At 45.3% G+C, this 22161-nt stretch overlaps 1 protein-coding gene across 1 annotated transcript in view; it reads left to right on the top strand.

Moving 5' to 3' along the window:
- WNT2 (Wnt family member 2) overlaps positions 1-15678 on the top strand; it is a gene marked incomplete at both ends in the record, with an annotated part of 45650 nt that extends 29972 nt beyond the window's left edge. Inside the window, one exon of the mRNA XM_080701485.1 lies at positions 15449-15678. Coding sequence (XP_080557611.1) covers positions 15449-15678 — 230 coding nt within the window. The remainder of the gene's footprint in view (positions 1-15448) is intronic.
- Between the last annotated feature and the right edge of the window lie 6483 nt (positions 15679-22161).

The following is a 22161-nucleotide window of genomic DNA, read 5'->3' as shown; positions in this document are numbered from 1 at the left end:
GACAGATCTGTTTTCTATAAGTAAACTTTTTTTTTTTTTTTTTTTTGGCGGATCTGGGGATGGAACCCAGGGGCATTCGACTTCTGAGCTATACTCCCTGCCCTATTTTTTATTCTTTACTTTGAAACAGGGTCTCACTGAGTTGCAGAGGGCCTCACTAAGTAGCTGAGGCTGTCTGCGAACTGCGATCCTCCGGTCTCAGCCTCCCGAATGCTGGGATTACAAGCGTGCACCACCACGCTCGTCTTATAAATGAATTCTAGCATGTTCATAATGGGTTGCATTAAGGGTAGCCAGGTTCCTAAATAGGTCAAAAGATCGCAGTAAAATTTAAATCAAGTTAACATACACTTTTCATTTTCATTTTCTCTATTAAAATTGCCATTCACCCTTCCCTGTGTCTCATCTCATACCACCCAGTCTGCTTTGTTATGGGTTTTGTTTTGTTTCTGTTCTAATGGTTGTTTTTCTTTCTGTGTCGTGCACATTTAAGACTCAATTCATCTGGGCACCTTCTACTTACCAGCTGGAGAACAGCCACGGTGGTGAGCGGGTTGAATGTAGTCAAGTGGTCCCTGGAACTGATTGCCTTTGCTCTTGCTGGTTAGCCACTGCTTCCTGCTCAGTGTAATACATTGACAGACATGATTTGGCTTGTTTTGTCAATGAGGTCTGTGCAGTGGATAAAGACTACAGGTCTAGTCCGTTCTTTTCCAAAGTGGTGGCCTCTTTGGAAACCCAGTGAATCAGAAACTCAAGGGGCTATTTCTGAGATTCTGTATGCTTTTCAAACTTAGATCAAAGTTTGAAAAACTTTTTAACCAGGCATGGTGGCCAACTCCTGTAATCCCAGTACTTGGGAGGCTGAGACTGAAGGTTCACAGGTTCACTGCCAGCATTAGCAACTTTTAGTGAAGCCCTCAGCAACCTAGTTAGACCCTATTTCCAAATGAAAAATAAAATATGGCTGAGGGTGTAGCTCAGAGATAGAATCCCCCTGGGTTCAGTTCCCAGTTTCACCAAGAAAAAAAAAAGTTTAAAAGAATATCAATGATTTAGGAAGTTCACCATCCCTGGTTTGTCCTAAATATTGTAGAAGAAGAAATCTACAGAGTCATTCTTTTTTCTTGGAGCATTTGATCTCTTACAAAGGAGAAAAACTTTCTTTGTTTGAGGATCTCTAAAAAAACGTCACCCCCCCCCAATATACCCTCTTCCCCCGTATGCGCTGTGTAAGAGGACGTTGTTCCTTTGCATTTATGCCCTCCATCCTCAGGAGCCCGCTCTCACTGTGACTAACTCACTAAAGTAACTCCAGCCAGCCAACCCTTGACTGGCATCAGCTTGACAGATGCACAGTCAGCCCTTGAGTGGAGCCTGAAATACCAGGACCAGTGATTTTTGAGAAGAGTCATAGAACAGAGACCCTGGGTTGTTTCCCTTGAGTACAGATTGTGCTGGGGAAGGATGCTGGAAGCAGGGTTTGAGTTCCCGCTCAGAGTCAGGCCTGTGCTCCACACCTTACCTGACTCTCCCGGAAGTCTCCCCCATTTCCAGAGGAGAAAAGGAGCCTCCAAAAAGTTACCTAACTTGCCCAACTGTATGTCCTTTAAATTGGTAAACAAAAGTAAGTAAATAAAAACCAAAACAGAAATCCACACCTTTCTTACCATACCACTTCCCTCCCAGAAATCTGGGTGGTGGTGGTTCTTGGTCCTGTTTCATAAAAGGGATGACACATGAGGACATGGGGATTTAGTGTGGTGAGGAGGTCGAAATTAAACAGAGTTAAGCACCCATGTTGTAGTTCAGGCTAACTCGAAGCCCTTTTCATTTACACGCCCTTCAAGTTTTTAAGAGTGTTAGTGTCTTTAGGCCAGGTGTGGTGGTACTTGGGAGGCTGAGACAGGAGGCTGAGGCAGGAGGAAGCCCAGCCTCAGCAAGTAGCAAGACTCTCAGCAACCTAGCCAGACCCTGTTTAAAAAAAAAATACAAAAAAAAAAAAAAAAAGAGCTAGGTGTGTAGCTTGTAGGTAGAATGCCCCGGGTTCAATCCCCAGTAGAAAAAAAAAATTATTATTGTTCCTAAAATTAATTAAGGGAAAAATAAAAAAAGATATAGTGATAACAATAATAACAAGCCATTTTCCCCCAGTCTTCAATTGAAGAGGATGAATATCTGATGGTTGACTATAAATACTCCTCCACACAGCTAAGATTTGAAGAGTAGAAACAGCCATGTGAAGTTGTACATGTGACATTTTGCAGGCCAAATTGGAGGCTAGATCTCAGAGGTTGGGGTTTCTGGGAGGAATATTCTGGTGCCTCCATAGTTATCTACTCTGGCGATTGCCCCAGGCATCTGTAAATCAAAGAAGCCCTTCAGTTAGAGATAGGAGCATCTCTAACTGAGGAATGCTGCTGTCTCTCCGGAGAGAGGTCTGCACCTAATCACTGGCCACTTTCACTGGCTAGGATGTAACACCCTGACCTGGGCCAAGGGTCACCCTGAGGTCTCCTCTCCATCTGCAGGAAACAGGCAGCCTTCCACCTCTTCTCCAGTCAAGTTCAAAAACACACAGAGCTCAACAGGTGTGCAAGCTATTGTCTGCTGTAAACCTGTGTCTGCAAGCTGGGAAGAGTGGAAGCTTACATGATTATATTTAGTAAACAGAACTTCAAACCCATGGGAACCCCAATCCTGGTGTTCAGAGGTTGGTGTTTTAGACATGCCTCGTGGTGTGGCCTGGTTTGCAAAAACTCAAGAATTCAGACTGTGTCCCTCAAGCTGATTAAAAGCTAGAGAGCAACAAGCTAGGCATATTAGATAATAATTTGTACATTTTGTACCAGTACATCATAGGGCCCTCATTTCTTCACTGAACAAATATTTATGGAGATCCTTCTATGCAGAAGCCCTGGGGACGCAAAGATGAGGAAGCAGGCTGGGTCCTTGTCCTCGTGGTATAATCAACCTTCTGGCCCTTGTAGAGGAGCCAAGTGGTAGCCAGGCAATGAGTGGGACACATTCTAGGTGATAAGAAACTCTCAGGCTTGGACAGGAAAGGGCTCCATGCCTTGTTCCATTACTCTGTACAAGGTCTTACCTTACATTTGTCATTTTTGACAATATAAAGATTAAGTTATTCATCTCTTTCCGCTTTGAGACTCACAAAAATTAATGAGTTGACTCTAAAAGGTGCTAAGGCAGCTAGACCAGAAGAGAACTGTGTAAAAAAATGTTTTAGTGAGGCATATAAGCCACCATTTTCATAAGTAATATTATGTGGTATAATTAATGCTGATTACTGTCCAGTAAACTCCCCTTTCAAACTAAGTGACACATAATACAATTAACCTTTTCCTCCTTAAAACACTATTTTCTTAACCTTGATAACACCACCCTCTCCTCATTTTCCTCCTACCCTGATTGCTGGCTTTTTTCAATTTCAGTGGCTAGTTTCGGGTCTGGGGATGGAAGCCAGGGGCATTCTACCTCCGAGCTACACCCCAGCCCTATATTTTATTCTTTATTTTGAAACAGGGCCTCACTGAGTTGCAAAGGGCCTCACTAATTTAGCCGAGGCTGTCCACGAACCAGAATCCTCCAGTCTCAGCCTCCCAAATGTGGGATTACAAGTGTGCGGCACCACACCTGGCTAGTTCCTCCTCTTCTAAATCTTGCAGGCTTTTCAGGCTCAATCTAGACCCTTTCCTCTCGCTGTTCTTTCTTTCCGCTGTGGGCCTCTTCATTCACGTTGTTATCCCTGTCCTCTGTTGTGTCCTCTAGTCTTATCACAGAGCCAAAGCCTGCTCTCCCAGCTTCAGCGCAAGACTGACCTCCTGATTCGCTCCACTCTCAAAACTTATTTCTCCCCAGTGTCCCCTTTTCATAAAGTGGCAGTACCATCCACTCTGATGGTCAAGCCACAAACCCACAGATTACTTGTTACACTCCTGTCTCTCCTGCCTCCATCACCCAAGCCTATCACCAGGACCTCTTAAAGGTATGACGACCCTACCTGCTTCTCCATCCTCACTGCTATTTCATAGGTCCAAACACAGCTCCATGCTTCCATGCGTAGCATGTGCCCCAGTGCTTAATTTGTGACTTGCCTGCTGCCCTGGGCTCCGTGGAGGATTCCAAGATGACAGGAGCTACATCCGTCTTGGTTACTGGATTCCCAATACCTACTGTGTAAATGTGTCCATCAAATTGAACTGAATCAAATGGCAACTTATAAACAACATGGCATATGCTCCTTAGATCAGCTGGATTCTTTCTTGGCTATGTTGGTGCGGCTTCATAGTTTAAAGATAACTTGTTTTCCTGGTAGGGAATTACTGAGCATATCTTCTCATTGCTGATTATCTTATAACAAACAACCTACAAAAATTCCCAGTTAATCTTAAGTGTTAAATGGAATCCCCCCCATTCAAGTGCATTAGCATAGTGTTTCCAGGGCTTGCTAGCCACTTACAGAGGTTACCTGCCAGCCATCTCTATCTATGAGATAAAAGGTCTCAAATAAATGCAGCAGCAGACACACTCCATTCAGCACTTCTAGTCAGTACTTTTACTTTTTATTTACTACCTGCAGTGGGATCACTGAATAGTTCATCTGATTTCATCATTAATGTAAGCAAAAATACTTTTTACATCCAATCCTATTTTATGTTATAGGGATGATCTACAAAGTGTTGTCTTTCAAATTATAAACTTAGAATTACTGTAGTTTTAGGATACACTAAAACATACTTACTTTGAATTAATTTGCAGTGGCAATCAGACTGAATTTGTGAAAACTGAAAAAACTACTTTAAAAAACTGAAATGTTCATTTTCTCACTTCAAATTATTTGACATAATGTGAACTGTTAACAACAAAGGACCCACCAAATAGATGTGGTTTCTCTGGAGGTGAGGAACAGAGAAAACACATTTCTAATTACCATATTAACATATTGAAAAAAACTCATAATATTTAAGTGCGTTAAAATAATAAATTCGATCCCTCCATTTAAGCTTTCCTCTTGAAACCCAATTTGTACTGTTAAATGTCTTCTTGAAATTTATGCAAATTTCACATTCTTAGGGAAAGAACACTGCATTATGAATTAGAAAACTTTGGTGTTACAAAATGGTACCTGTTACTATTGATCACTGTGTAACTAGGAACAAATTAACTTTTTTTCTGTTTTTTTAAGTTATAGTCCTCCATCTGGTAATTTCTAAAAGACTTATAATTCAAAAACTGAATGGGTTTTAATTAATTTTACTATTTGCAATTTAACTTGATGCCACAGACCCCTCTAAGTTATCATTTTGAGTTTTTATCACTTATAAGCATGTCACATTTCTATTTATTTATGGTACTGGGGATTGAACTCAGGAGCATTCTACCTCTGACCTACACCTCCAGCCCCTCCTCCCTTTTAATTTTTTTTAAAAGGTCTTTCTAAGTTGCTGAAAGTCTTGCTAAGTTGCTGAGGCTGGTCTTGAACCTGAGATCCTCTAGTCTCAGCCTCCAAAGTACCAGGATTATAGGTATGTAGCATCCCACCCACCTAAAACACGTCACATTTCTTGTACACTTTCTCTGTCTACACAGCAAGTCAAGATCTCACTGCTCTGCTTCCACCAAGTACATAACTACTGAATAATTACTTCCTGGAGAATGGTACCCACTCTGGATAAGGAGCTGGTTTTAGTTTTTAAGAAACTGCTTTTAATTTAATAAATCAGCAAATATATGTTGACTACCCACTGAGCACTCTATAGTAGATAGAAGAAAAATAAGACTTAACCCTTGTCCTTGGGCAGACAGGGTTCGTAAGAAATGGTCAGACAGTTCAGAACAGTAGAGGAGCCCAGTCACATGACGTGCCTCTGAGGCCTTGTGAGGGAGGCCAGTGGGTATGGAGCAGAAGGGGGCGCTCTAGAGAAGATGCTCAATGAGGCTTGAATCTAGACATATAGGAAGACCTTCCATGGAAAGGAGGGAGGGGAAAGCCAGTAACTTTCCATGGAAAGGAGGGAGGGGAAAGAGAGTAACTTATCAGAAGAAACAGTGCATGGCCGTCACATCAGAAGACCCCAGCTGTCCACTGGGACAACTCTACGTGCCCCGGGGGATGGTATGCTTAGAGGGTGCAGGCAGGGGGGCAGAAAGTACCTTTGGGTAGGCTGGATGTGCCCGATACGAAAAGCCTCACAGAGTCCGTCCGATGGCAACGACACTGAATCCACTACAGGATTTGGAAATTTAATGGCACACAGCTTTCCTGTGCCCGTTACTTTTCCATGTTAGGAAAATGTTAACTAAAATCATCTGAGATACTGTCTTCCTGAAGGCACGTTAGCCATGCGATCCTCAGTGCGAGGAAGAGGCAGACCCTGCAAGCAGATGAATGTGCGGTCTCCAACATTTGCTCTGTAACATTCCTTTGTTGCCTCCATAAATCTGTGCCATTACTGACAACTTGTAAGTCAACCAGAGGAGAAACAGCCTATTGGATGACAGGCCTAAGTGAATCTTGCTTTAGGCCCTAATGGTCAACATATGGGCCTCTGTCAGCCTGAGTGGTAGGAATTTCCAAAGACACTGGCTGAGAGAGAGAGAGAGAGAGAGAGAGAGAGAGAGAGAGAGAGAGAGAGAGAGAGAGAGCTAGAGCGCCCTTCCTCCAGGTCCCAGAGGGATGGGTCTGGGAACTATTAGGCAAAGCCCTCTGTTCCACCTCTGCTGTCAGGAAGATGCATGTTGGTGGAGACAGAAATGTGTTTACGCTGGGAACCCTGACTCTAGTATTAATTTTATAGCTCTGGGGATGGGATGCTCAATTCAGTCAAGTTCCCTCAGTATTGCCTCTCCAAAGAATCCTATGTGGTCCCTAACATGTGTGATTTAGAAAGTCCAATTCTTCATCTTCTGTTCCCTGAGCTGATGTGAGCTCTCATGAGAGTTGGGAGGAGGACAGTACAGGGAGGGTTAAAGGCATATCTGCAGGGGCATTGCTGAACCCAGTGGGCTCTGCCTGGGGTGAAGATGGCAAGAGGTGGGGGTCTGAGTCCACAGAACTCTGTGCCTCGGGATGGGGCTCTGTCCCTAGGCTGGCCACAACCAAAGCCAAGGGAAGTCACAGAAATGAGCTTCCCTGTCACTTCTCTCTCAAGTGAACTGTGCACATTGAAGTGGAATAAGAAATATGTTATAGAGACAGGTGTGATGGTGTATGCCTGTAATCCCAGTATTGGTGATGTAGCTCAGAAGTAGAATGCCTCTGGGTTCAATCCTCAGTACCAAAAAAAAAAAGGAAGAAATGTTATAAAGCAATATGAATGATCTTCTAAAATAAACATGTTAAAGGTGAAGTATATAAATATGCTTATCCTGTTGTTGTTATTGTTGTTGTTTGTGGTGCTTCGGGATTGAAACCCCCTGGGGCTCTGCTTCTAAGATACACCCCACACCCAATTGTTGTTGGGTTTTTTTTTGGGGGGGGGGTTGGTGGTACTGGAGTTCCTGGAAACCCTTCTACCTCCAGGCTACACTCCCAGACCTATTTTATATTTTTATTTGGAAACAGGGTCTCTTAAGCCAGCAAGGCTGGCTTTGAACCTGCGTGATCCTCCTGTTTTAGCCTTCCAAGTCCTGGGATTACAAGCGTGTGCCACCACGCCCAACTTATCTTTTTACCTTATCTATTTGGAAGAGAATGACAGGGCCATGAGTTAACTGTGTGTGTGTGTGTGTGTGTGTGTGTGTGTGTGTGTGTGTGTGTAGTGCTAGGGATTGAACCCAGGGGCATTCTACCTTCAAGCTACACCCTCAGCCCAATTGTTTTATTCTTTACTTTGAAACAGGGTCTCACTAAGATGCAGAGGGCCTCACTAAGTAGTTGAGACTGGCTGCATATCCAGATCCTCCTGTCTCAGCCTCTCAAGTACTGGGATTACAAGCGTGTGCCACCAGGCCTGGCTAACACTATTTTTTAAAGTGTCTTTTTGAAAATATTTTTAGAGCCACCACATACGCTTCTGTAGGTACTGTGTGGTGCATATGTTCACCCTGTAAGGGTCAAGTTGGTTGTTGAAAATGATGCAGAGAATTTTGGAATGAAGCATGAGGAGTTAGGTCAGGGATTGGGCCGAGCAGTTCCATCGGGGGTGAGATACAAACTGACGCTGTTGCTTCGGTCAACCTGTACCTGTCCTGGCCTGGGCCCCATCAGGGATAGATATCAAAGCCACCTTGTGGGTATACATGTCTTGGAAGCGTACATCCTGGCATTGCAAAGACATTGCTCCCATTCTTCAGAAAGGTCTCAGGAGTCCAGTTGGAGTCTCCCTGTGGGAGAAACAGCACAAACCGCCAGCGCCGCAGTGACCACGTGCCGTTTTCATTTTCTCACGTAACCATAGGTGACTTGTCTACTGCACACTGTAAGCCAGAGAAAAAGGCCCCTTCCCTAAAAGGTCACAATGGGCACTTTGCAAGTTTTTCATTAATAAAGGAATTAAGGGAGAGCCCAGGAGTGGTCCTGGGTTGATCCCAGGGAGCCTGCTTTGGGGCTGGCAGGTACCAGGTGGGCCTCTCTGGCCTCCGCTTCCCATCCTCAGGGTGCTCATGACAGGAACCTGCCCCAGGAGCTTCTGAGTGAAATGAGACAGTGTAGGTAGAGGGCTGGCGGCAGGGCCGCGCCCACGGAGGCGCTCCCTGCGTTTGGATTTCTAGATATAAACAACAAGAAAAGGAGGAAGAAAAGGGGAAATGGAAAACAAGGAAGAAAGAAGAGAGAAAGGAGGTGGAGAAAGGAAAGGACAGATCAGCTGCCAGCCCCCTCAATTATGAAAATGTGAAAACTCACCTTTATGGGCTTAAGGCTGAAGGCATAGTTGGCGTTTTTAGCCCCATGTTTCCCAGTGTGTCCCAAACAGGAGTGAGTGACTTGTTCATTAATACATTGGTGTATTCTTTGGAGAAAAAAAAATCTAAAGGTATATATCGCAAATATTTATAACTAAGCAAGCCAGCAGCCCATAAAACTCAGGGACTCTCTTTCCTTAAAAACACAGACATAAATGTATGATCTTGATTCTTGCCTTTTATTTTAAGCATAATAGGGATGCTCTCAGTTTTAGAGAGACTGAAGGGGGGCCCTTAAGATAGTGCAGCCCTGCTGCTATCAGTAATAATGGGTCTTTGTCATGATTCCATTAGAGGAAAGCAGGACCTGTGAACTTCATACAGATTCTGCACTCTGGAAAATGCTTTCTTTGGAGTTTTGATAAAAGGGATCTGAGCTCTACTGAGATGACAGCAAGTATCAGAACTGTCCTTCTGCCCTGCAGCCTGTCATTAGATCTAATTAGATCCAAAGCCCAAGGCGGCCAGTTTGCAATCCTTCACTGGGCAGCCTCAGCCTCTTCTACTTCACAGGTGCCCTTTCCCTCCCTGCTGGCCGCTCCCCGGCGCCCCTGCCTCAGGGACCCATTAAGGCTCCAGGCTGCGACCTTGCCACCGCTCTCATGTCAGTGGTCCTCGTTCCTCAAAACCGTCTCTCATCTTCCCTCTCACGGGCCCTCATTACGCCACTTTCAGGCGGCCAGTGAAGACCTGCATGTTCCCATGACCTGTGCTCCCCAGCATTTTATACTGAGCCCTGAAGTACTGAGACCGCTCCTTGCCTGCGTGTGTTTCCTTTGTTGAAATCGCTTTTAAGTTAAGCTGGTGTTGATGGCCATGGCTGTGTTGTTCCTTTTTTGGGGTCTGATGGTGCTGAGGTTGCTTCACTGAGCAATCCCTCGGTTCGGAGTCCAGTCCTGTTGTCTTCATTTGGAGAACAAAACCCACCAGCTCAGAACTCATGAGGTTTCCGGCCACTGGGAAAGACCACCAAGTTCAATGTCAGTAAAAGGCATCCACCCTGATGCAGGAATAAGAAGCTGACCTCCTTGTCCTAGCCCCCTAAGTTCCACAGCCCAAGCAACGATAAAGAATTCTAATGTATGGAAACATATGCATATCTGCATATCTTGATAAAAACAGATTGGTGGAAATTGAGGATGTTTATTGGTATTCAGGGCTTGTGAGCAAATCAACAGAAAGATAAAACTTCAGAGTCACTACTGGGATGCCAAGTGAGAGCACTTTTCACACCCTCTGAGGGTCTCCATGGCTTCCGTTACCACTCTAGCAAAAGATTTCCAAATCCATGACTCCTTCCCTACCTCTTCCAGGTATCCCAGAGAGAACTTCCAGTGAGCATTTCTAACTGGATGACCCAGAGTCGCAGCAAACTGAACATGCTGAAAACTGAACTCATTATCTGTTCTCCACACCAGCCCCTCCCAGGCATGGCCCTCCTCAAGGAATCACTAGTATCAACACAGTCTCTGAAGCCAGGACCTGAAGACCCCTTGATGCCTGGCACCCCCTCCCCGTCCATCCACCAGTCACCACATCCTGCCTGCCCAGCCTAGCTTCTCCTATCCTCTTAACTCTCACAGCCCCACAACCACCACCTCCACCCAGGCTGCCTGCACCTCCCAGAGAACTTCCTGGATCTTTAACTTGTCTCCCTGCCCTGCTCTGGTTTGCTGCCATCCACTCAGCCCCAGCACACAGGTGATCCTTTGGAGACACAAACCAGATCTTGTTCCCTTTTAGGTTAAAACCTTCAATGGAATTCCTTTGCCTTCAGGCTGAAGTTCAAACCATCAACCTGTTCCCCAAGCCGGCTCCATCCTGGTCTCAGCTCTGGCCACTCCCCTCTCTGCACACTTCCCCTCTCCACCTGTTTCACAGAGCTGTGCTGCTTTATGGGTCTTGACACATGTGGCTTCTCCTCCTTGCCTCCTGTTCTTCCCTCCCCACCGTCTCCTTGTTATTGAAATGATAATACAATACATGCAGAAAAGTGGGCACTTCACATACACACAGCTCAGTGTTTTCTCAAGTGAACACAACCACAAATTGAGGTCAAGAACCTCAGGAGGAAAATATTCTAGAAGCCTCACTCACACTCCTTTTGTCTACTGCCCTGGCTTTCAATAACAGGCACTGTCCCCACCCCCCCACACCCCATTTTTGTACTTCATTTAAGTGAAAACCTACTTTAAAATGCAAACCTTGTGTCGGCTCCCTGCTGAGTAACAGCATGAAGAGATTCCAAGCCTAACTCAACCCTTCCGGCCCAGCTCAGGCCATCAGCCCTGTGCCCTGCTCTCACGTCATTACCAAGCTTCTTGGAAGCTTTGTCTACACACACTGTCCCCATGTCTCCTCCTCCATCCACTGCGTCATCTGTGTCATCTGCTGAGACTGCTGTCATCAAAGGGACCAGTCACCTCCTTGCTTTGGAGCCAAACACGTTCAGTCCTTGCCCCCTTGGCACTTCTACCCGTTATTCAGTAAGTCACCAAGCTCTAGTGGTGCGCCCTCGGTGGCCTGTCATGTATTGGGCCTCTTTGTCTCCACTTGTTGACTCTTGCTTGGACACACAGCTTCCAGGTTTACCTCCCTGCCCCAAGTCATTCTTCCAGACTTATCATTCCTGTATGTTTTCCCTTGGTTAAAAATCTGTCCTGGCCGGGCGTGGTGGCACAGGCTTGTAATCCCCGTGCTTAGGAGACAGAGACAGGAGGATTGCACGCATTCGAAGCCAGTTACGCTGGCTTAGGAGACCCTGTTTCCAAATAAAATATATATATATATAAAATAGGTCTGGGAGTGTAGCCCGGAGGTAGAAGGGGCTTCCAGGAACCCCAGTACTACAAAAAAAAAAAAAAAAAAAAAAAAAAAAAAACCTGTCCTGACCAGATGCTGTAGCATATGCCTGTAATTGCAGTACTTGGGAGGAGTAGACAGGAGGATTACAGGTTCAAGGACAGCCTCAGCAACTTACTGAGGCCCCTCAGCAACTTAGCAAGAACTTGTTTCAAATTACAAAATAAAAAGGCTGGAGGTATAGCTCAGAAGTAGAATGCCTTTGGATTCAATCCCTAGTAAAGCCCTCCACTACCACCCCCCCAAAAAAATCTGGCCTTGCCCAGCACGGTGGCGCATACTTACAATCCCAGTACTTGGAAAGCTGAGATAGGTTGAAGGATTGCAGGTTTGAGACCAGTCTCAGCATTTAGCAAGACTCTCAGCAATTTAATGAGATCCTGTTTCAAAATTAAACAAAGGGCTCGAACTGAAGCTCAGAGGTAGAATGCCCCTGGGTCAATCCCCAGTACCAAAAAATTAAAAAAAAAATCTGACCTTGCTCATCACCTGCCATGGAATAAAATCTAAACTTTAGCAAGGCATGGAGACGCTTTAACCTCTTGTTCCAGTCTCCTCTTGTGTGCTCTTTGTCTAATCTGTACTCTGTTTCTGGGCACTCTTGTGAACTTCCTCGTAGGATTTCTAGAAGGTTCTCTCTTGCCCAGGATACCGTTAACCTGCTTCCTTCCCTCTACACCTTCTATTCGTTCTTTAATCCTACCTCTAATGCCACCTTCTCTGTAAAATCCGTACAGTTGAGGACCCTTTTTCTAGTCCTGTTTTCTACTATAAGTACCAAGAAATAGTATAATGTGTTTGGCTAGGGCCCCTAGGGTAGGATCTTTACTTTGTTGATAAATCCTAAACTTTCAGGACTGTCCTTAGCACCTAGTAGGTACTCGGTAAACACGTACCAAATGAAGAAATGACTGGCTCATACTTATTATGTCAGGTGCTTTTTCACACATTATATTCTAAACTCAAACAGGAAGGAATTGTTTTTATCCTGAGTTTGCGTGAGAGGAAACTGCAGCTTCGCAAGGTTAAGTGACTTACCCGAAATCAGACGGTTGACACATAGCAACTCTAGGATTGAACCCCAAGTCTTCCATGCTCGGCCTTTTCTGTACCGCCTTTGAGCTTGGTCTGCTGTGGTGTTTTTGCACATGTGGCTTTCAGTAGGCCTTGAGCAAATGAGACAATTCCCAAGAAGAAGCAAAGTATCTCTCCACATCTCTCTCTTCACTACATTATGAGTCCCCTGAGGATAGGAACGGGGTTCCAGCTATTTTATTCCCTTCCTCCCCACAAGCCCCAAGCAGCTAACCCAGCATCCTACCCATGCGTGTGTTCACTGAATGTTTATTGAATGAAATAATGGGCGTGCTATTAAGAGAGAGCATTTGGCAGCCAGCGGGTCCATGTTTTTGAGGACTGTCCTGATGGTTGCCCCGAATCTGGGCCCAGCTGCTGCCTCTGCTAACCCTTAGCCTCTTCAGCACAAGGCAGGCTGGGGCCACCCCTGGCTGACCCGCCCTCCACCCGGCCCGGCCCTCTGCCATCCTTCCTGTCCTCAGGAGATCCCTCTGCCTGTCTTCCTGCTCTCTGCGGCTGACCACGCAGAGCAAGTTCTGCCCCCACCCCTGCTCCTCGTGACCCCACACCCTGCTTGGGCCTTGCTGTTTCCCTGGTCATTCTGGACAGGCAGGGCAACATGACATTTATGTAGATAATTGTAACACAGCGGATTGTGATAAACAGAGAGTCATGAGGCACCGTAGAAGTTATGAAGAGGGCGACATTCCTAGTTAGTTGACGAAGGAACTGAAAATAAGTGAAGTCACCATCTTTTTTATCCTGATGTTTTTCTAAGCAAGGAGTTTAACAGCCGGGCGTTGCTAATGCACGCCTGTAATCCCAGTACTTGGGAAGCTGAGACAGGAGGATTGCAGGTTCCAAGGTCGTCCTCAGCAACTCAGCGAGGCCCCTCAACAACTTAGCGCGACCCTATTTCCAAATAAAAATGAAATAGGGCTGGGATGTAGCTTGGAGGTAGAGGGCCCCTGTGTTCAATCCCTAGCACCATAGGAGCTAAAAACAAAGCTTAGATTCTCTAGGCTTGTCAATCATTTGGGAACCGTTTGAGCTAAGAGGAAGATTTTTAGAAGGATCCAGAGTTTATAGGAACTCTGAGGTAGAAATCTCATCAGGCCTCCAGGAGAAGTGGAAGCAGAACCAGGGGACGGTCCTGTCTCAGGCAGCATTCCCCAGCTCCTCTTTCTCGTCTGTTCCTCACTGTCTGGGTGCATTTGCTTCTTACCTGTCTCAGTGGATCTCCTGGTCCACTGACCTAATCGAAGAACATGGCTGCTAATGGCTACTGAGGTTGTACATGGAGACAGGGACTCTTTGTCAAAATCGCAGGTCTTCATGGAAACCTACTGACTGGTCAGGTGTCCACCCGTGATCCAACCATCTGTTGCCCATGAGCAGGGTCATGTGTAGCGTGTCTACTGGGTGCTGATCTTGGTAGAAGAGAAAGTGGAAAGAATCATTGTATGCTGAGAAAACTCTCCAAAACTGTCCCCCACATTGGTTCTGCTGTCTGATGATGGATGCTCTTGGAAAAGAATTCTGGGTGTTTTCCCCAATAGTAGAGTAAAGTAAAAGGCTTTTTATCTTTGAAATTTTTTTTTTTGGAAACAAATACAGAAATAAGGGCCACCAGTTAGCGAATATCACCCTAAGATGGTGTTACACTAGTAATTCCTAGCAGATTGTTTTTTTTTTTTTTTTATGCCAGCTTTATTCTCTGAAGATTTGAAGTTCTGGTCTCAGGTGCCTCATACACATCCCTGTGGCATGCTAAACTATGGGGGAGAGGAAGAATTAGTGATAACCAGGAAGGGCTGTGCCCTCCCTCCTCAGGGTCTCACACCAATGATGCCGCCCTTCTCCATCAGCAACCCGAGTTCTGGCCTCTTTCTAACACACCAAAGTAAGCAGGTCTAGGAAGGTGAAATTCCCTCCTTTCAAGGTTGTCACACCCACCCCTACAAATTTGGAGCGAGTTAACCTTGATAACCACTGCTTCCTTTTGGGACAGGGGTTGGGGGTTACTGGGAATTGAACCCCGGGACATTCTACCTCTGAGCTACTTGCCCAACCCTTATTTTTTATTTTGCAATCGGGTCTGGCTGTGTTTCTGAGATTCTCACTTTTCTGAAACTGACCTCAAACCTGCTATCCTCCTGTCTCAGCCGCTAGGTATTGGGATTTCAGACATTCACCACCATGTCCCACTCCAGTTTCCTTAATGTGATTCGAGGGTGGGAGAGAGAGAAGGAGGACCAATCTCCCTTTCACACTGATCTGGCCTTGTCTATCCAATGACCCTTCAATCCAAGCCGGGGTAGGGATATCCTGAAAAATTAGCCAATTCAGAAGTAGGAAAGCTGGATTCAGGTCCCCCAAGGTGTAGACAAAGCTCTGTGTTTGTTCTTCTTGACCTCTGCCCTCTTGGCACCTCTAAGCTTTCTGAGGCTGCTCAGAGGACTGATGTGTTACAACCATCGCTGAGTCAAGGTGGGGCAGAGCTTGGCCTGGAGCATGCTCCTCCCAAAGCACATTCTATTCCACCGAAACCCTTTCAGTGACGCCTCCCCGACTTGTCTTCCAGGCTCCCTGGGTACAGCAGGCCGCGTGTGCAACCTGACTTCCCGAGGCATGGACAGCTGTGAAGTCATGTGCTGCGGGAGAGGCTACGACACCTCCCGCATCACCCGGATGACCAAGTGTGAGTGTAAATTCCACTGGTGCTGTGCCGTGCGCTGCCAGGACTGTCTGGAGGCCCTGGACGTGCACACGTGCAAGGCCCCCAAGAGCGCCGACTGGACGACCTCTACATGACCTAGTAGAGGGTACCCTCCACCTTCCTGCCCACAAGGACTCCATTGGATCTGCAAGGACACTGGACCTCTGGGGTGTCTCCAGGGGGCTGTTTTCTAAGGCATGTGGCTTTGGTCTCAAGAGAAGCCCCCTCTGCCTCTCTGGGGGCCCCAGGACGCAAGGCCACGTACTGCACATAGAGCATACCCTATTGTATCTGTCTTTGGGCATCCCAGGGTCACCTCTCCTCCTGGAGAGTTCTCTTTGGAAATGGCATGGCAGGCTGTTACAGGAGAGGGCGATGGGCCCAGACCACTGTCACCTAGACTTTTCCTCTTTTGAGAGCAGTTGGTCAGGGGGAAGAGGGTCTCAAATGAGCTTTCTCTGAGTCTTCCAACAAAGGTTCACAGTTTAAAAATCCCATAATTCCCTCCAGAGAGTAAGGAGAGCTGAATAGACTGTGCCAAGTAACACTGATGCTTGAAAAGCCTGAGCAAATCTTTTGTCTGATCAAATGATGTCCACAGCCACCATCCCTGGGGGACATTGGTAATTGCTTGGAGAAGGATGGCTTTCAATAAACTTCAGTTTTAAAATGCATATTTTCAAGGCAATTATTGCCAAATTAAACTCTGATATAATAAGGTAGAAATGTATCCTTTGGTACAGCGGTGTTTTGAATCTTCGCAGTAACCCACGCCTCAGCAGGTGATTGCTATGCAATGCTGTCCCCTCAGTATAAAGAATCTTCAGGGAATGAGACATCTTCTCACTAGGGTCTGCAGGGAATTCAAAGGCAGATGGATCATCTGGCAATGGTCTCTGACTATTGGGTGAATATGGTGAAAAATAATTCAGTGAGTGGAATAACAGCAATTGCATTAAAACAAATAAAAGGAAAAAATGAAGGCAAATTCCTATCTGGTCTTATGCATGTGACCCATGGTATTTTGCAATTGAAACAACTTTGAGAATGAAAACTTTGGGGACAGCAAGACCAGCAAACCAAAATGCTGACAGACAGGTTTCCAGCGCTGAGTCATGCCTGGGACAGCTTTACCATACACAGATGCCCCAGAGAAGTCAGCCACGTAGGCTGAGGAGCATCTGCTAGTACCCAGCTCCTTTCATGCACATTTCAAGGACCTATCATTTCTAACTGTGCTTATTTGCTGCTCACAAAATGACACAATATGTTAACTAAAGCCAATGACACATAGCCTTGCCTATAAAGTCGGTCACCCTACTATATTATATTGCAAACAGATCGTAACTTGGAGACTATATTTAAGGGCCCCAACTGTAATTATGAGAATGCCTATATGCAAATAGTGGTTGGCTTCTGCCATCAACCAAAAGATGACATTCAGGGAAAATGAAGAGGTTGCCTGCCCCATTTTTTAATATGAAATGAAAGAAAGGTGAAATCTCCAAAGCTCACTGCCTCCTACAGTTTCATTCTTCCAAATAGGATTTTTCATTGTATATATATATTTATCTGGTGTCCAGTTATTGATGCTTGCTTGTTCTTTAATACTTTGGCCTTTTTTAGGGGGGCAGGATCATCTAGCCTGAAGCTCGTAAACATTAACCCACTGGAATACTTTGTTATCATTGATATTTGCTTCCTTGCTGCTTAACAATGTCTGGATTCACCTTCTTTTCCTCACTCCCAAGCCTTCATATTAGTTGTCTAATTTTTCCAAAGTGTTTCTTTCCTCTTTTTAATCTATGTATTTAAAAGTTGGGTACAGTGGAGCTGACAGCAGCTGCCCCAAGCTTACTGTGTGGAAGGCCAGGCCAGGGGACAGCGACTCAGCCTTCAGCGACGCTGACGTGTGATGTGGCTGCCTTCATGACACATCCATGGGGGTCCCAAAGCCATCAGCCCTTCTTACTGTGAAATCAGGAATCCATGGATAAGTCTAGGATGGGGAAGAATCTTTGAGGACAGCTCAGCTCCCCATGGTTTGGGAACGCGGAAACCCAGGGAAGTGAAGGGATGTGTCCACATGCTAGCCCTCACCCAGGGCTCCCCCACAGAAAGGACCGCACTGCAGGCGCATTGAAGAAGGTCGCACACTATTCGCTCAGTGAAACTAGGTTCTCTCTGAACCTAGTGGTTTCTAATTTTAGCTTTCAATGGCATGGTCACTGTGTTTTTTGTTTGTTTGTTTTTTTCTTTGCGGCTGTAGGGATGGAACCCAGGGGAATCTGATGTCGGAGCTACACCCCCAACCCTATTTTTTATTCGTTATTTTGAAACAGGTCTCACTGAGTTGCAGAGGACCTCACTAAGTAGCTGAGGCTGTCAGCAAACCGCAATCCTCCCGTCTCAGCCTCCCGAATGCTGGGATTACAAATGTGCATCACCACGCCTGGCTTGTGTTTTGTTTTTGTCTTTGTTTCTTACTACTGGGGCGTTACGATCTGATCTTTTTTTTGTGCTGAAGTACACCGCTTCTGATACATAGCAAAGAGACAAGACCTATTTATCTAATTTACCTGCATAAGTTGTCCTATTATGCACAGGAAGCTTGGCAACCCTTGTGAGTGGCAGTAGGTGCTTCCTAAGGGGGCAGAGGAAAAGAGAAATGTTTTGTCTGTTTTTACTTCTGAAAGAGGACATTTATATTTGAATGATAATTTTAAAACAGGAGAAGATAATTTCAAGCTTGTTTTCTTTAGGGCTTGATAGAGGATCAATAGTCCAGGATTCTGAAATTCACTAAATTATTGATTGCCTGAGGCTCTTAGGGAAATTTCTAGCACAAATTAACTAATAATTTGACTCTAGCCAGGTCAAAACTCCCAAATAAACTCCCTCCCACTAAGTCTTCTTATAAATCTAAATTTTGTAGGTCCAAGGTAACACCTATGAGCTTTCTGCACTGTCTAAATACATTTCCAGATAGACCTTGACTATTTCACTGGAGTTTTCTATAATAAAGACACAATTTGCACATGACCCTGACACTTCGCATGGGAGTTGCTTGCTTCAACAAATTCGTTTCCCTGGCTTGGTTTGTGATTGGTGATAGACTGAATTCTCAGAACACACTTTGGCAAGATACCTGACTTCTACAGCATCCCAGGCAGCCCCTGTGGTCTGAAAGAGCTGCTGGTGCCCTGCCTTAAGAAGCCAACATATCCCTTCAAGTAGCTTAGGCTGGACGCCAAAACCCCTGTGCTATGGTCACACATGGTTCCAGTTCCCGAGCACCTGGCGTGCTGCTGATAGAAGTGGGAGAGGCATGGGGCTCCCAGATTAGGATTGCACCCCTTATTCCATATCACAGATCGAAATAGACACCTGAGAAGGAGGATCTGTCAATTGGCAACTCAGTCTGAAGAAGCCAGGGGGTGCAAGAGGAAACGAAGCAAGCAGCTTTAGCCTGGTGGCTGGCCGGGCTCTGTGATCATGGGCAGTGGCATTTTCCACTCCCATCGGGCACCCCACCCTTCTTCCTGCTGCTCTTTCCCCATCCCTGCCTCCCAGCGCTTCCTTCCTCGGGATGACTCCCGTCATCTGCATGCAGCTCTGTTCCAAGCTGCCAACGTTAATTTCAAAAAGTGTTTTGAAATGGTCACAACTATACACCCTTTGATCTGAATTATTACAAAGTGAGAGGAGAAAAAATCAGGTATCGCATTTCTTGTTCTAAGAAAATAGCTTTAAAAATCAGAAAATCCAGTTTCACATTGGCTGTCTGGTCATATGAACTGAGGCAGGAGCCTCGCTCTGGACCGTATTGACCTGAGGCAGGCCGTCTCCAAGCGGCCCACAGGACGGAGCATGCGCCCTGCCTGATGCATTTCAGGCCAGGCTCTTGTTATTACTTCTCAGTTATTAAGGGCTGGCCTGGGCTAGTGTTGTCTCACTCAGCTGAAAAGCATTTATCTCCCTTTTTCTCACTCTCTAAAGGCTCAGAGAAGCTTCCAGTGGACCAGAAACTCCTTTTGTGTCTATTTACTGTACTTCGACCTAGGTTTCCTTGTCTTTAAGAGCAAGAATCGTATTCAACAAATAGACCTCACCAGTTCCAAAACTGGTAAACAGCTTTTGTCAGGCCCATGCTGAACTTCTGAAAAGCCGTCTGCTGGTGTGAGCTGACAGCTAAGGCGTGCTGATTTGACCTTCTTCTTACCTAAGCAGAGAAAATTTTCACTCATCCATGAATATGTTCTTTACATTTTTCTGGAGATCAGCAAGGTGACAGGTGGTTTGCAAAGCCCAACATGATCATTCTTTTTCTAAATCATAGTTGTTCCAAGCCCTGGCTCCCCCCCACCCCTGATATTCACATGGATTCCTGTTTAACCAAACCTCCCACTTCCACAAGCTAATAAAAGTGTCACGCAGATTGTTATGAAGAACTATTGTTATTTACAAGTCTACATTTTCTGTGAAATCAAAACATAATAAAGTGAATTTTCAGTGTTAACTTTGTTATTTTAAACTCGTGGTAGTCTTGCCAAACCCTCTGGTGAAAAGAAATCCCTGCAGGTTATGGGAACTATTCCCTTGTCTTTTCTCAGGACCACCCTTTAAACAATTCCACTGAGAGGCGTCTTTCAAGTTTTAAAAGACTCACAGGGCAAGCAATTAATTTACCTTTCTGATAACCATTCTTGCAAGTGGATGGGTAAGGCTTCCATTCGGGACTGAGGAATTAGTCCAGATTTTCACCCTGGGCTTTCCCTTGGGCACCATCTAAGCATGTGCCCCCTCCAGCCTCTCCAACACCACCCCGTCAACTTCTCTGAATGAATGGTTTGCCTGTAGGTATTTGGCATTTTCTCCACCCAACTGGAAGTACACAAGGTCCCCTGCCCCTTTGTTGAGATCTGTGCATCCTGATTGTGTAGGCTGCTTATTTCACACAGTGAAAGCTCGGGAAATGGGAATCAAAACATAATAAAGTGAATTTTCAGTGTTCAGTTTGTTATTTTCCTTCAAGCAAAGGAAACCTACACCCTCTCCTTTTTCTCTCCCCTGGTAAGCTGACTTAAAAAGGGTGGGGACTACATCCCAAAATCTTAAAGCTGGTCTGCTCACTGTCCTGTTAGGACTCCATTGTTTCTCCCAGAAATTCTCATATCTATTCAGATAATCTGTAAAAGAGGTTATTTATGTGTTTCTTTGTGCATTTCACAGGACATTTTCCCCAAAATATTTTTGCCCAGAAATTGTTAATGAAATCTCCTACTATCTAACCCTTTGTATAAGGGAGCTGTCCCGTACAGCATAGAACATTTTGAAGCGACCCTAGTCTATACTGACTCAATGACAAAAGCAACTCCCTCAGTCCTCAAGTTGTGACAACCAAAAATAACTCCATACATGGCCAATGTCCCCCATGTATAAGGCGGAGAAGAGAGGGTAAGAGTGAAAGGACTCCCAGTGGAGAAGCAATGGTCTCACACTTGGTATTAAAGTCTTCAATTGAAATGCAAGACAAAGCCGGGGCGTGGTGCTGCACACTTGTAATCCCAAAATTCGGAGGCTGAAACAGGAAGATATCAGTTCCAGGCCAGCCTCAGCTACTTAGTGAGGCCCTTTGCAACTCTTTTTTGAAAATAGGGCTGGAGGTGTAGCTCGGAGGTAGAATGCCCCTGAATTCTATCCCTAGTATTACCAAAAAAAAAAGAAAAGAAAAAAAAGAAAAGAAAAGAAATGCAAGACAATTTCAGGTAGGAACACCTCATGCGAATATTAGTTTAATGAGATTAATTCTCAGTAGTAATAGCTAGAAAGGAATCTTTTGTAAAATTTGCAACCATAGAAGTCTTCACCATCATGGAGGTCAGAGTGAGAAAGACAACATTTGAAGCTTACTGGGGCCCACATGATATGCCCCTGGTCTGAGAAAGCATGAGGCTCCTGGGTTTCTGAAAAAGTCATAACTTTCGGAAATCAAACAAAGGATAGGAGATTAACATGGAGAAACAATAATGTGGTTTTTAAATCCAGAGGCAGAATTCTTAGGAAAGCCTCCGTTTCACAATACTCAGTAGGACAAAAAAATCCCCAAGATCTGGCCTGGAAGATGGAGAAGTAAGAACATTATAGCTCTGCCTGAAACGGTGGGATAATTTTGAGTTTCTCAGGACAGAGCAGAGGGTAATAATAAAGAGAAGGCACTGGAAAATGGAGAAAGCCCAAGTTTCAAGCAAAGAGTCAGCCAGGGTTCCAAGTTAAGGTAACAATGCACGTTGCCACGATAGCAGGTCAGCCCAGCCTCATACAGGTGATTTTTAGCAGAGTGAAGAATTCAAAGAGCTGGCTAAGCTCGCCAGGTGCTTGTGTGCATATGAGTGTATGCCCGATCACTCTGAAATACATTATAATATGAGACTACAGTGCACTGATAAAGGTATATTTAAAAAGAAAAAAGAAAGAGCTGTCTATAAAGAGCAACCGTAGCACAGAAGGGACTAAGGGAGTGGTAGGGAAGCTGCATTGAGTGGAGTAGGCAAAAGCCTGAATGATAGAGAAAAAAC

Source organism: Muscardinus avellanarius (assembly GCF_963383645.1).
Source record: "Muscardinus avellanarius genome assembly, chromosome: 9".
NCBI lineage: Eukaryota > Metazoa > Chordata > Mammalia > Rodentia > Gliridae > Muscardinus > Muscardinus avellanarius.
Note: the sequence above shows the minus strand (reverse complement) of the source record. Positions and strands in the feature narration are given on the sequence as shown.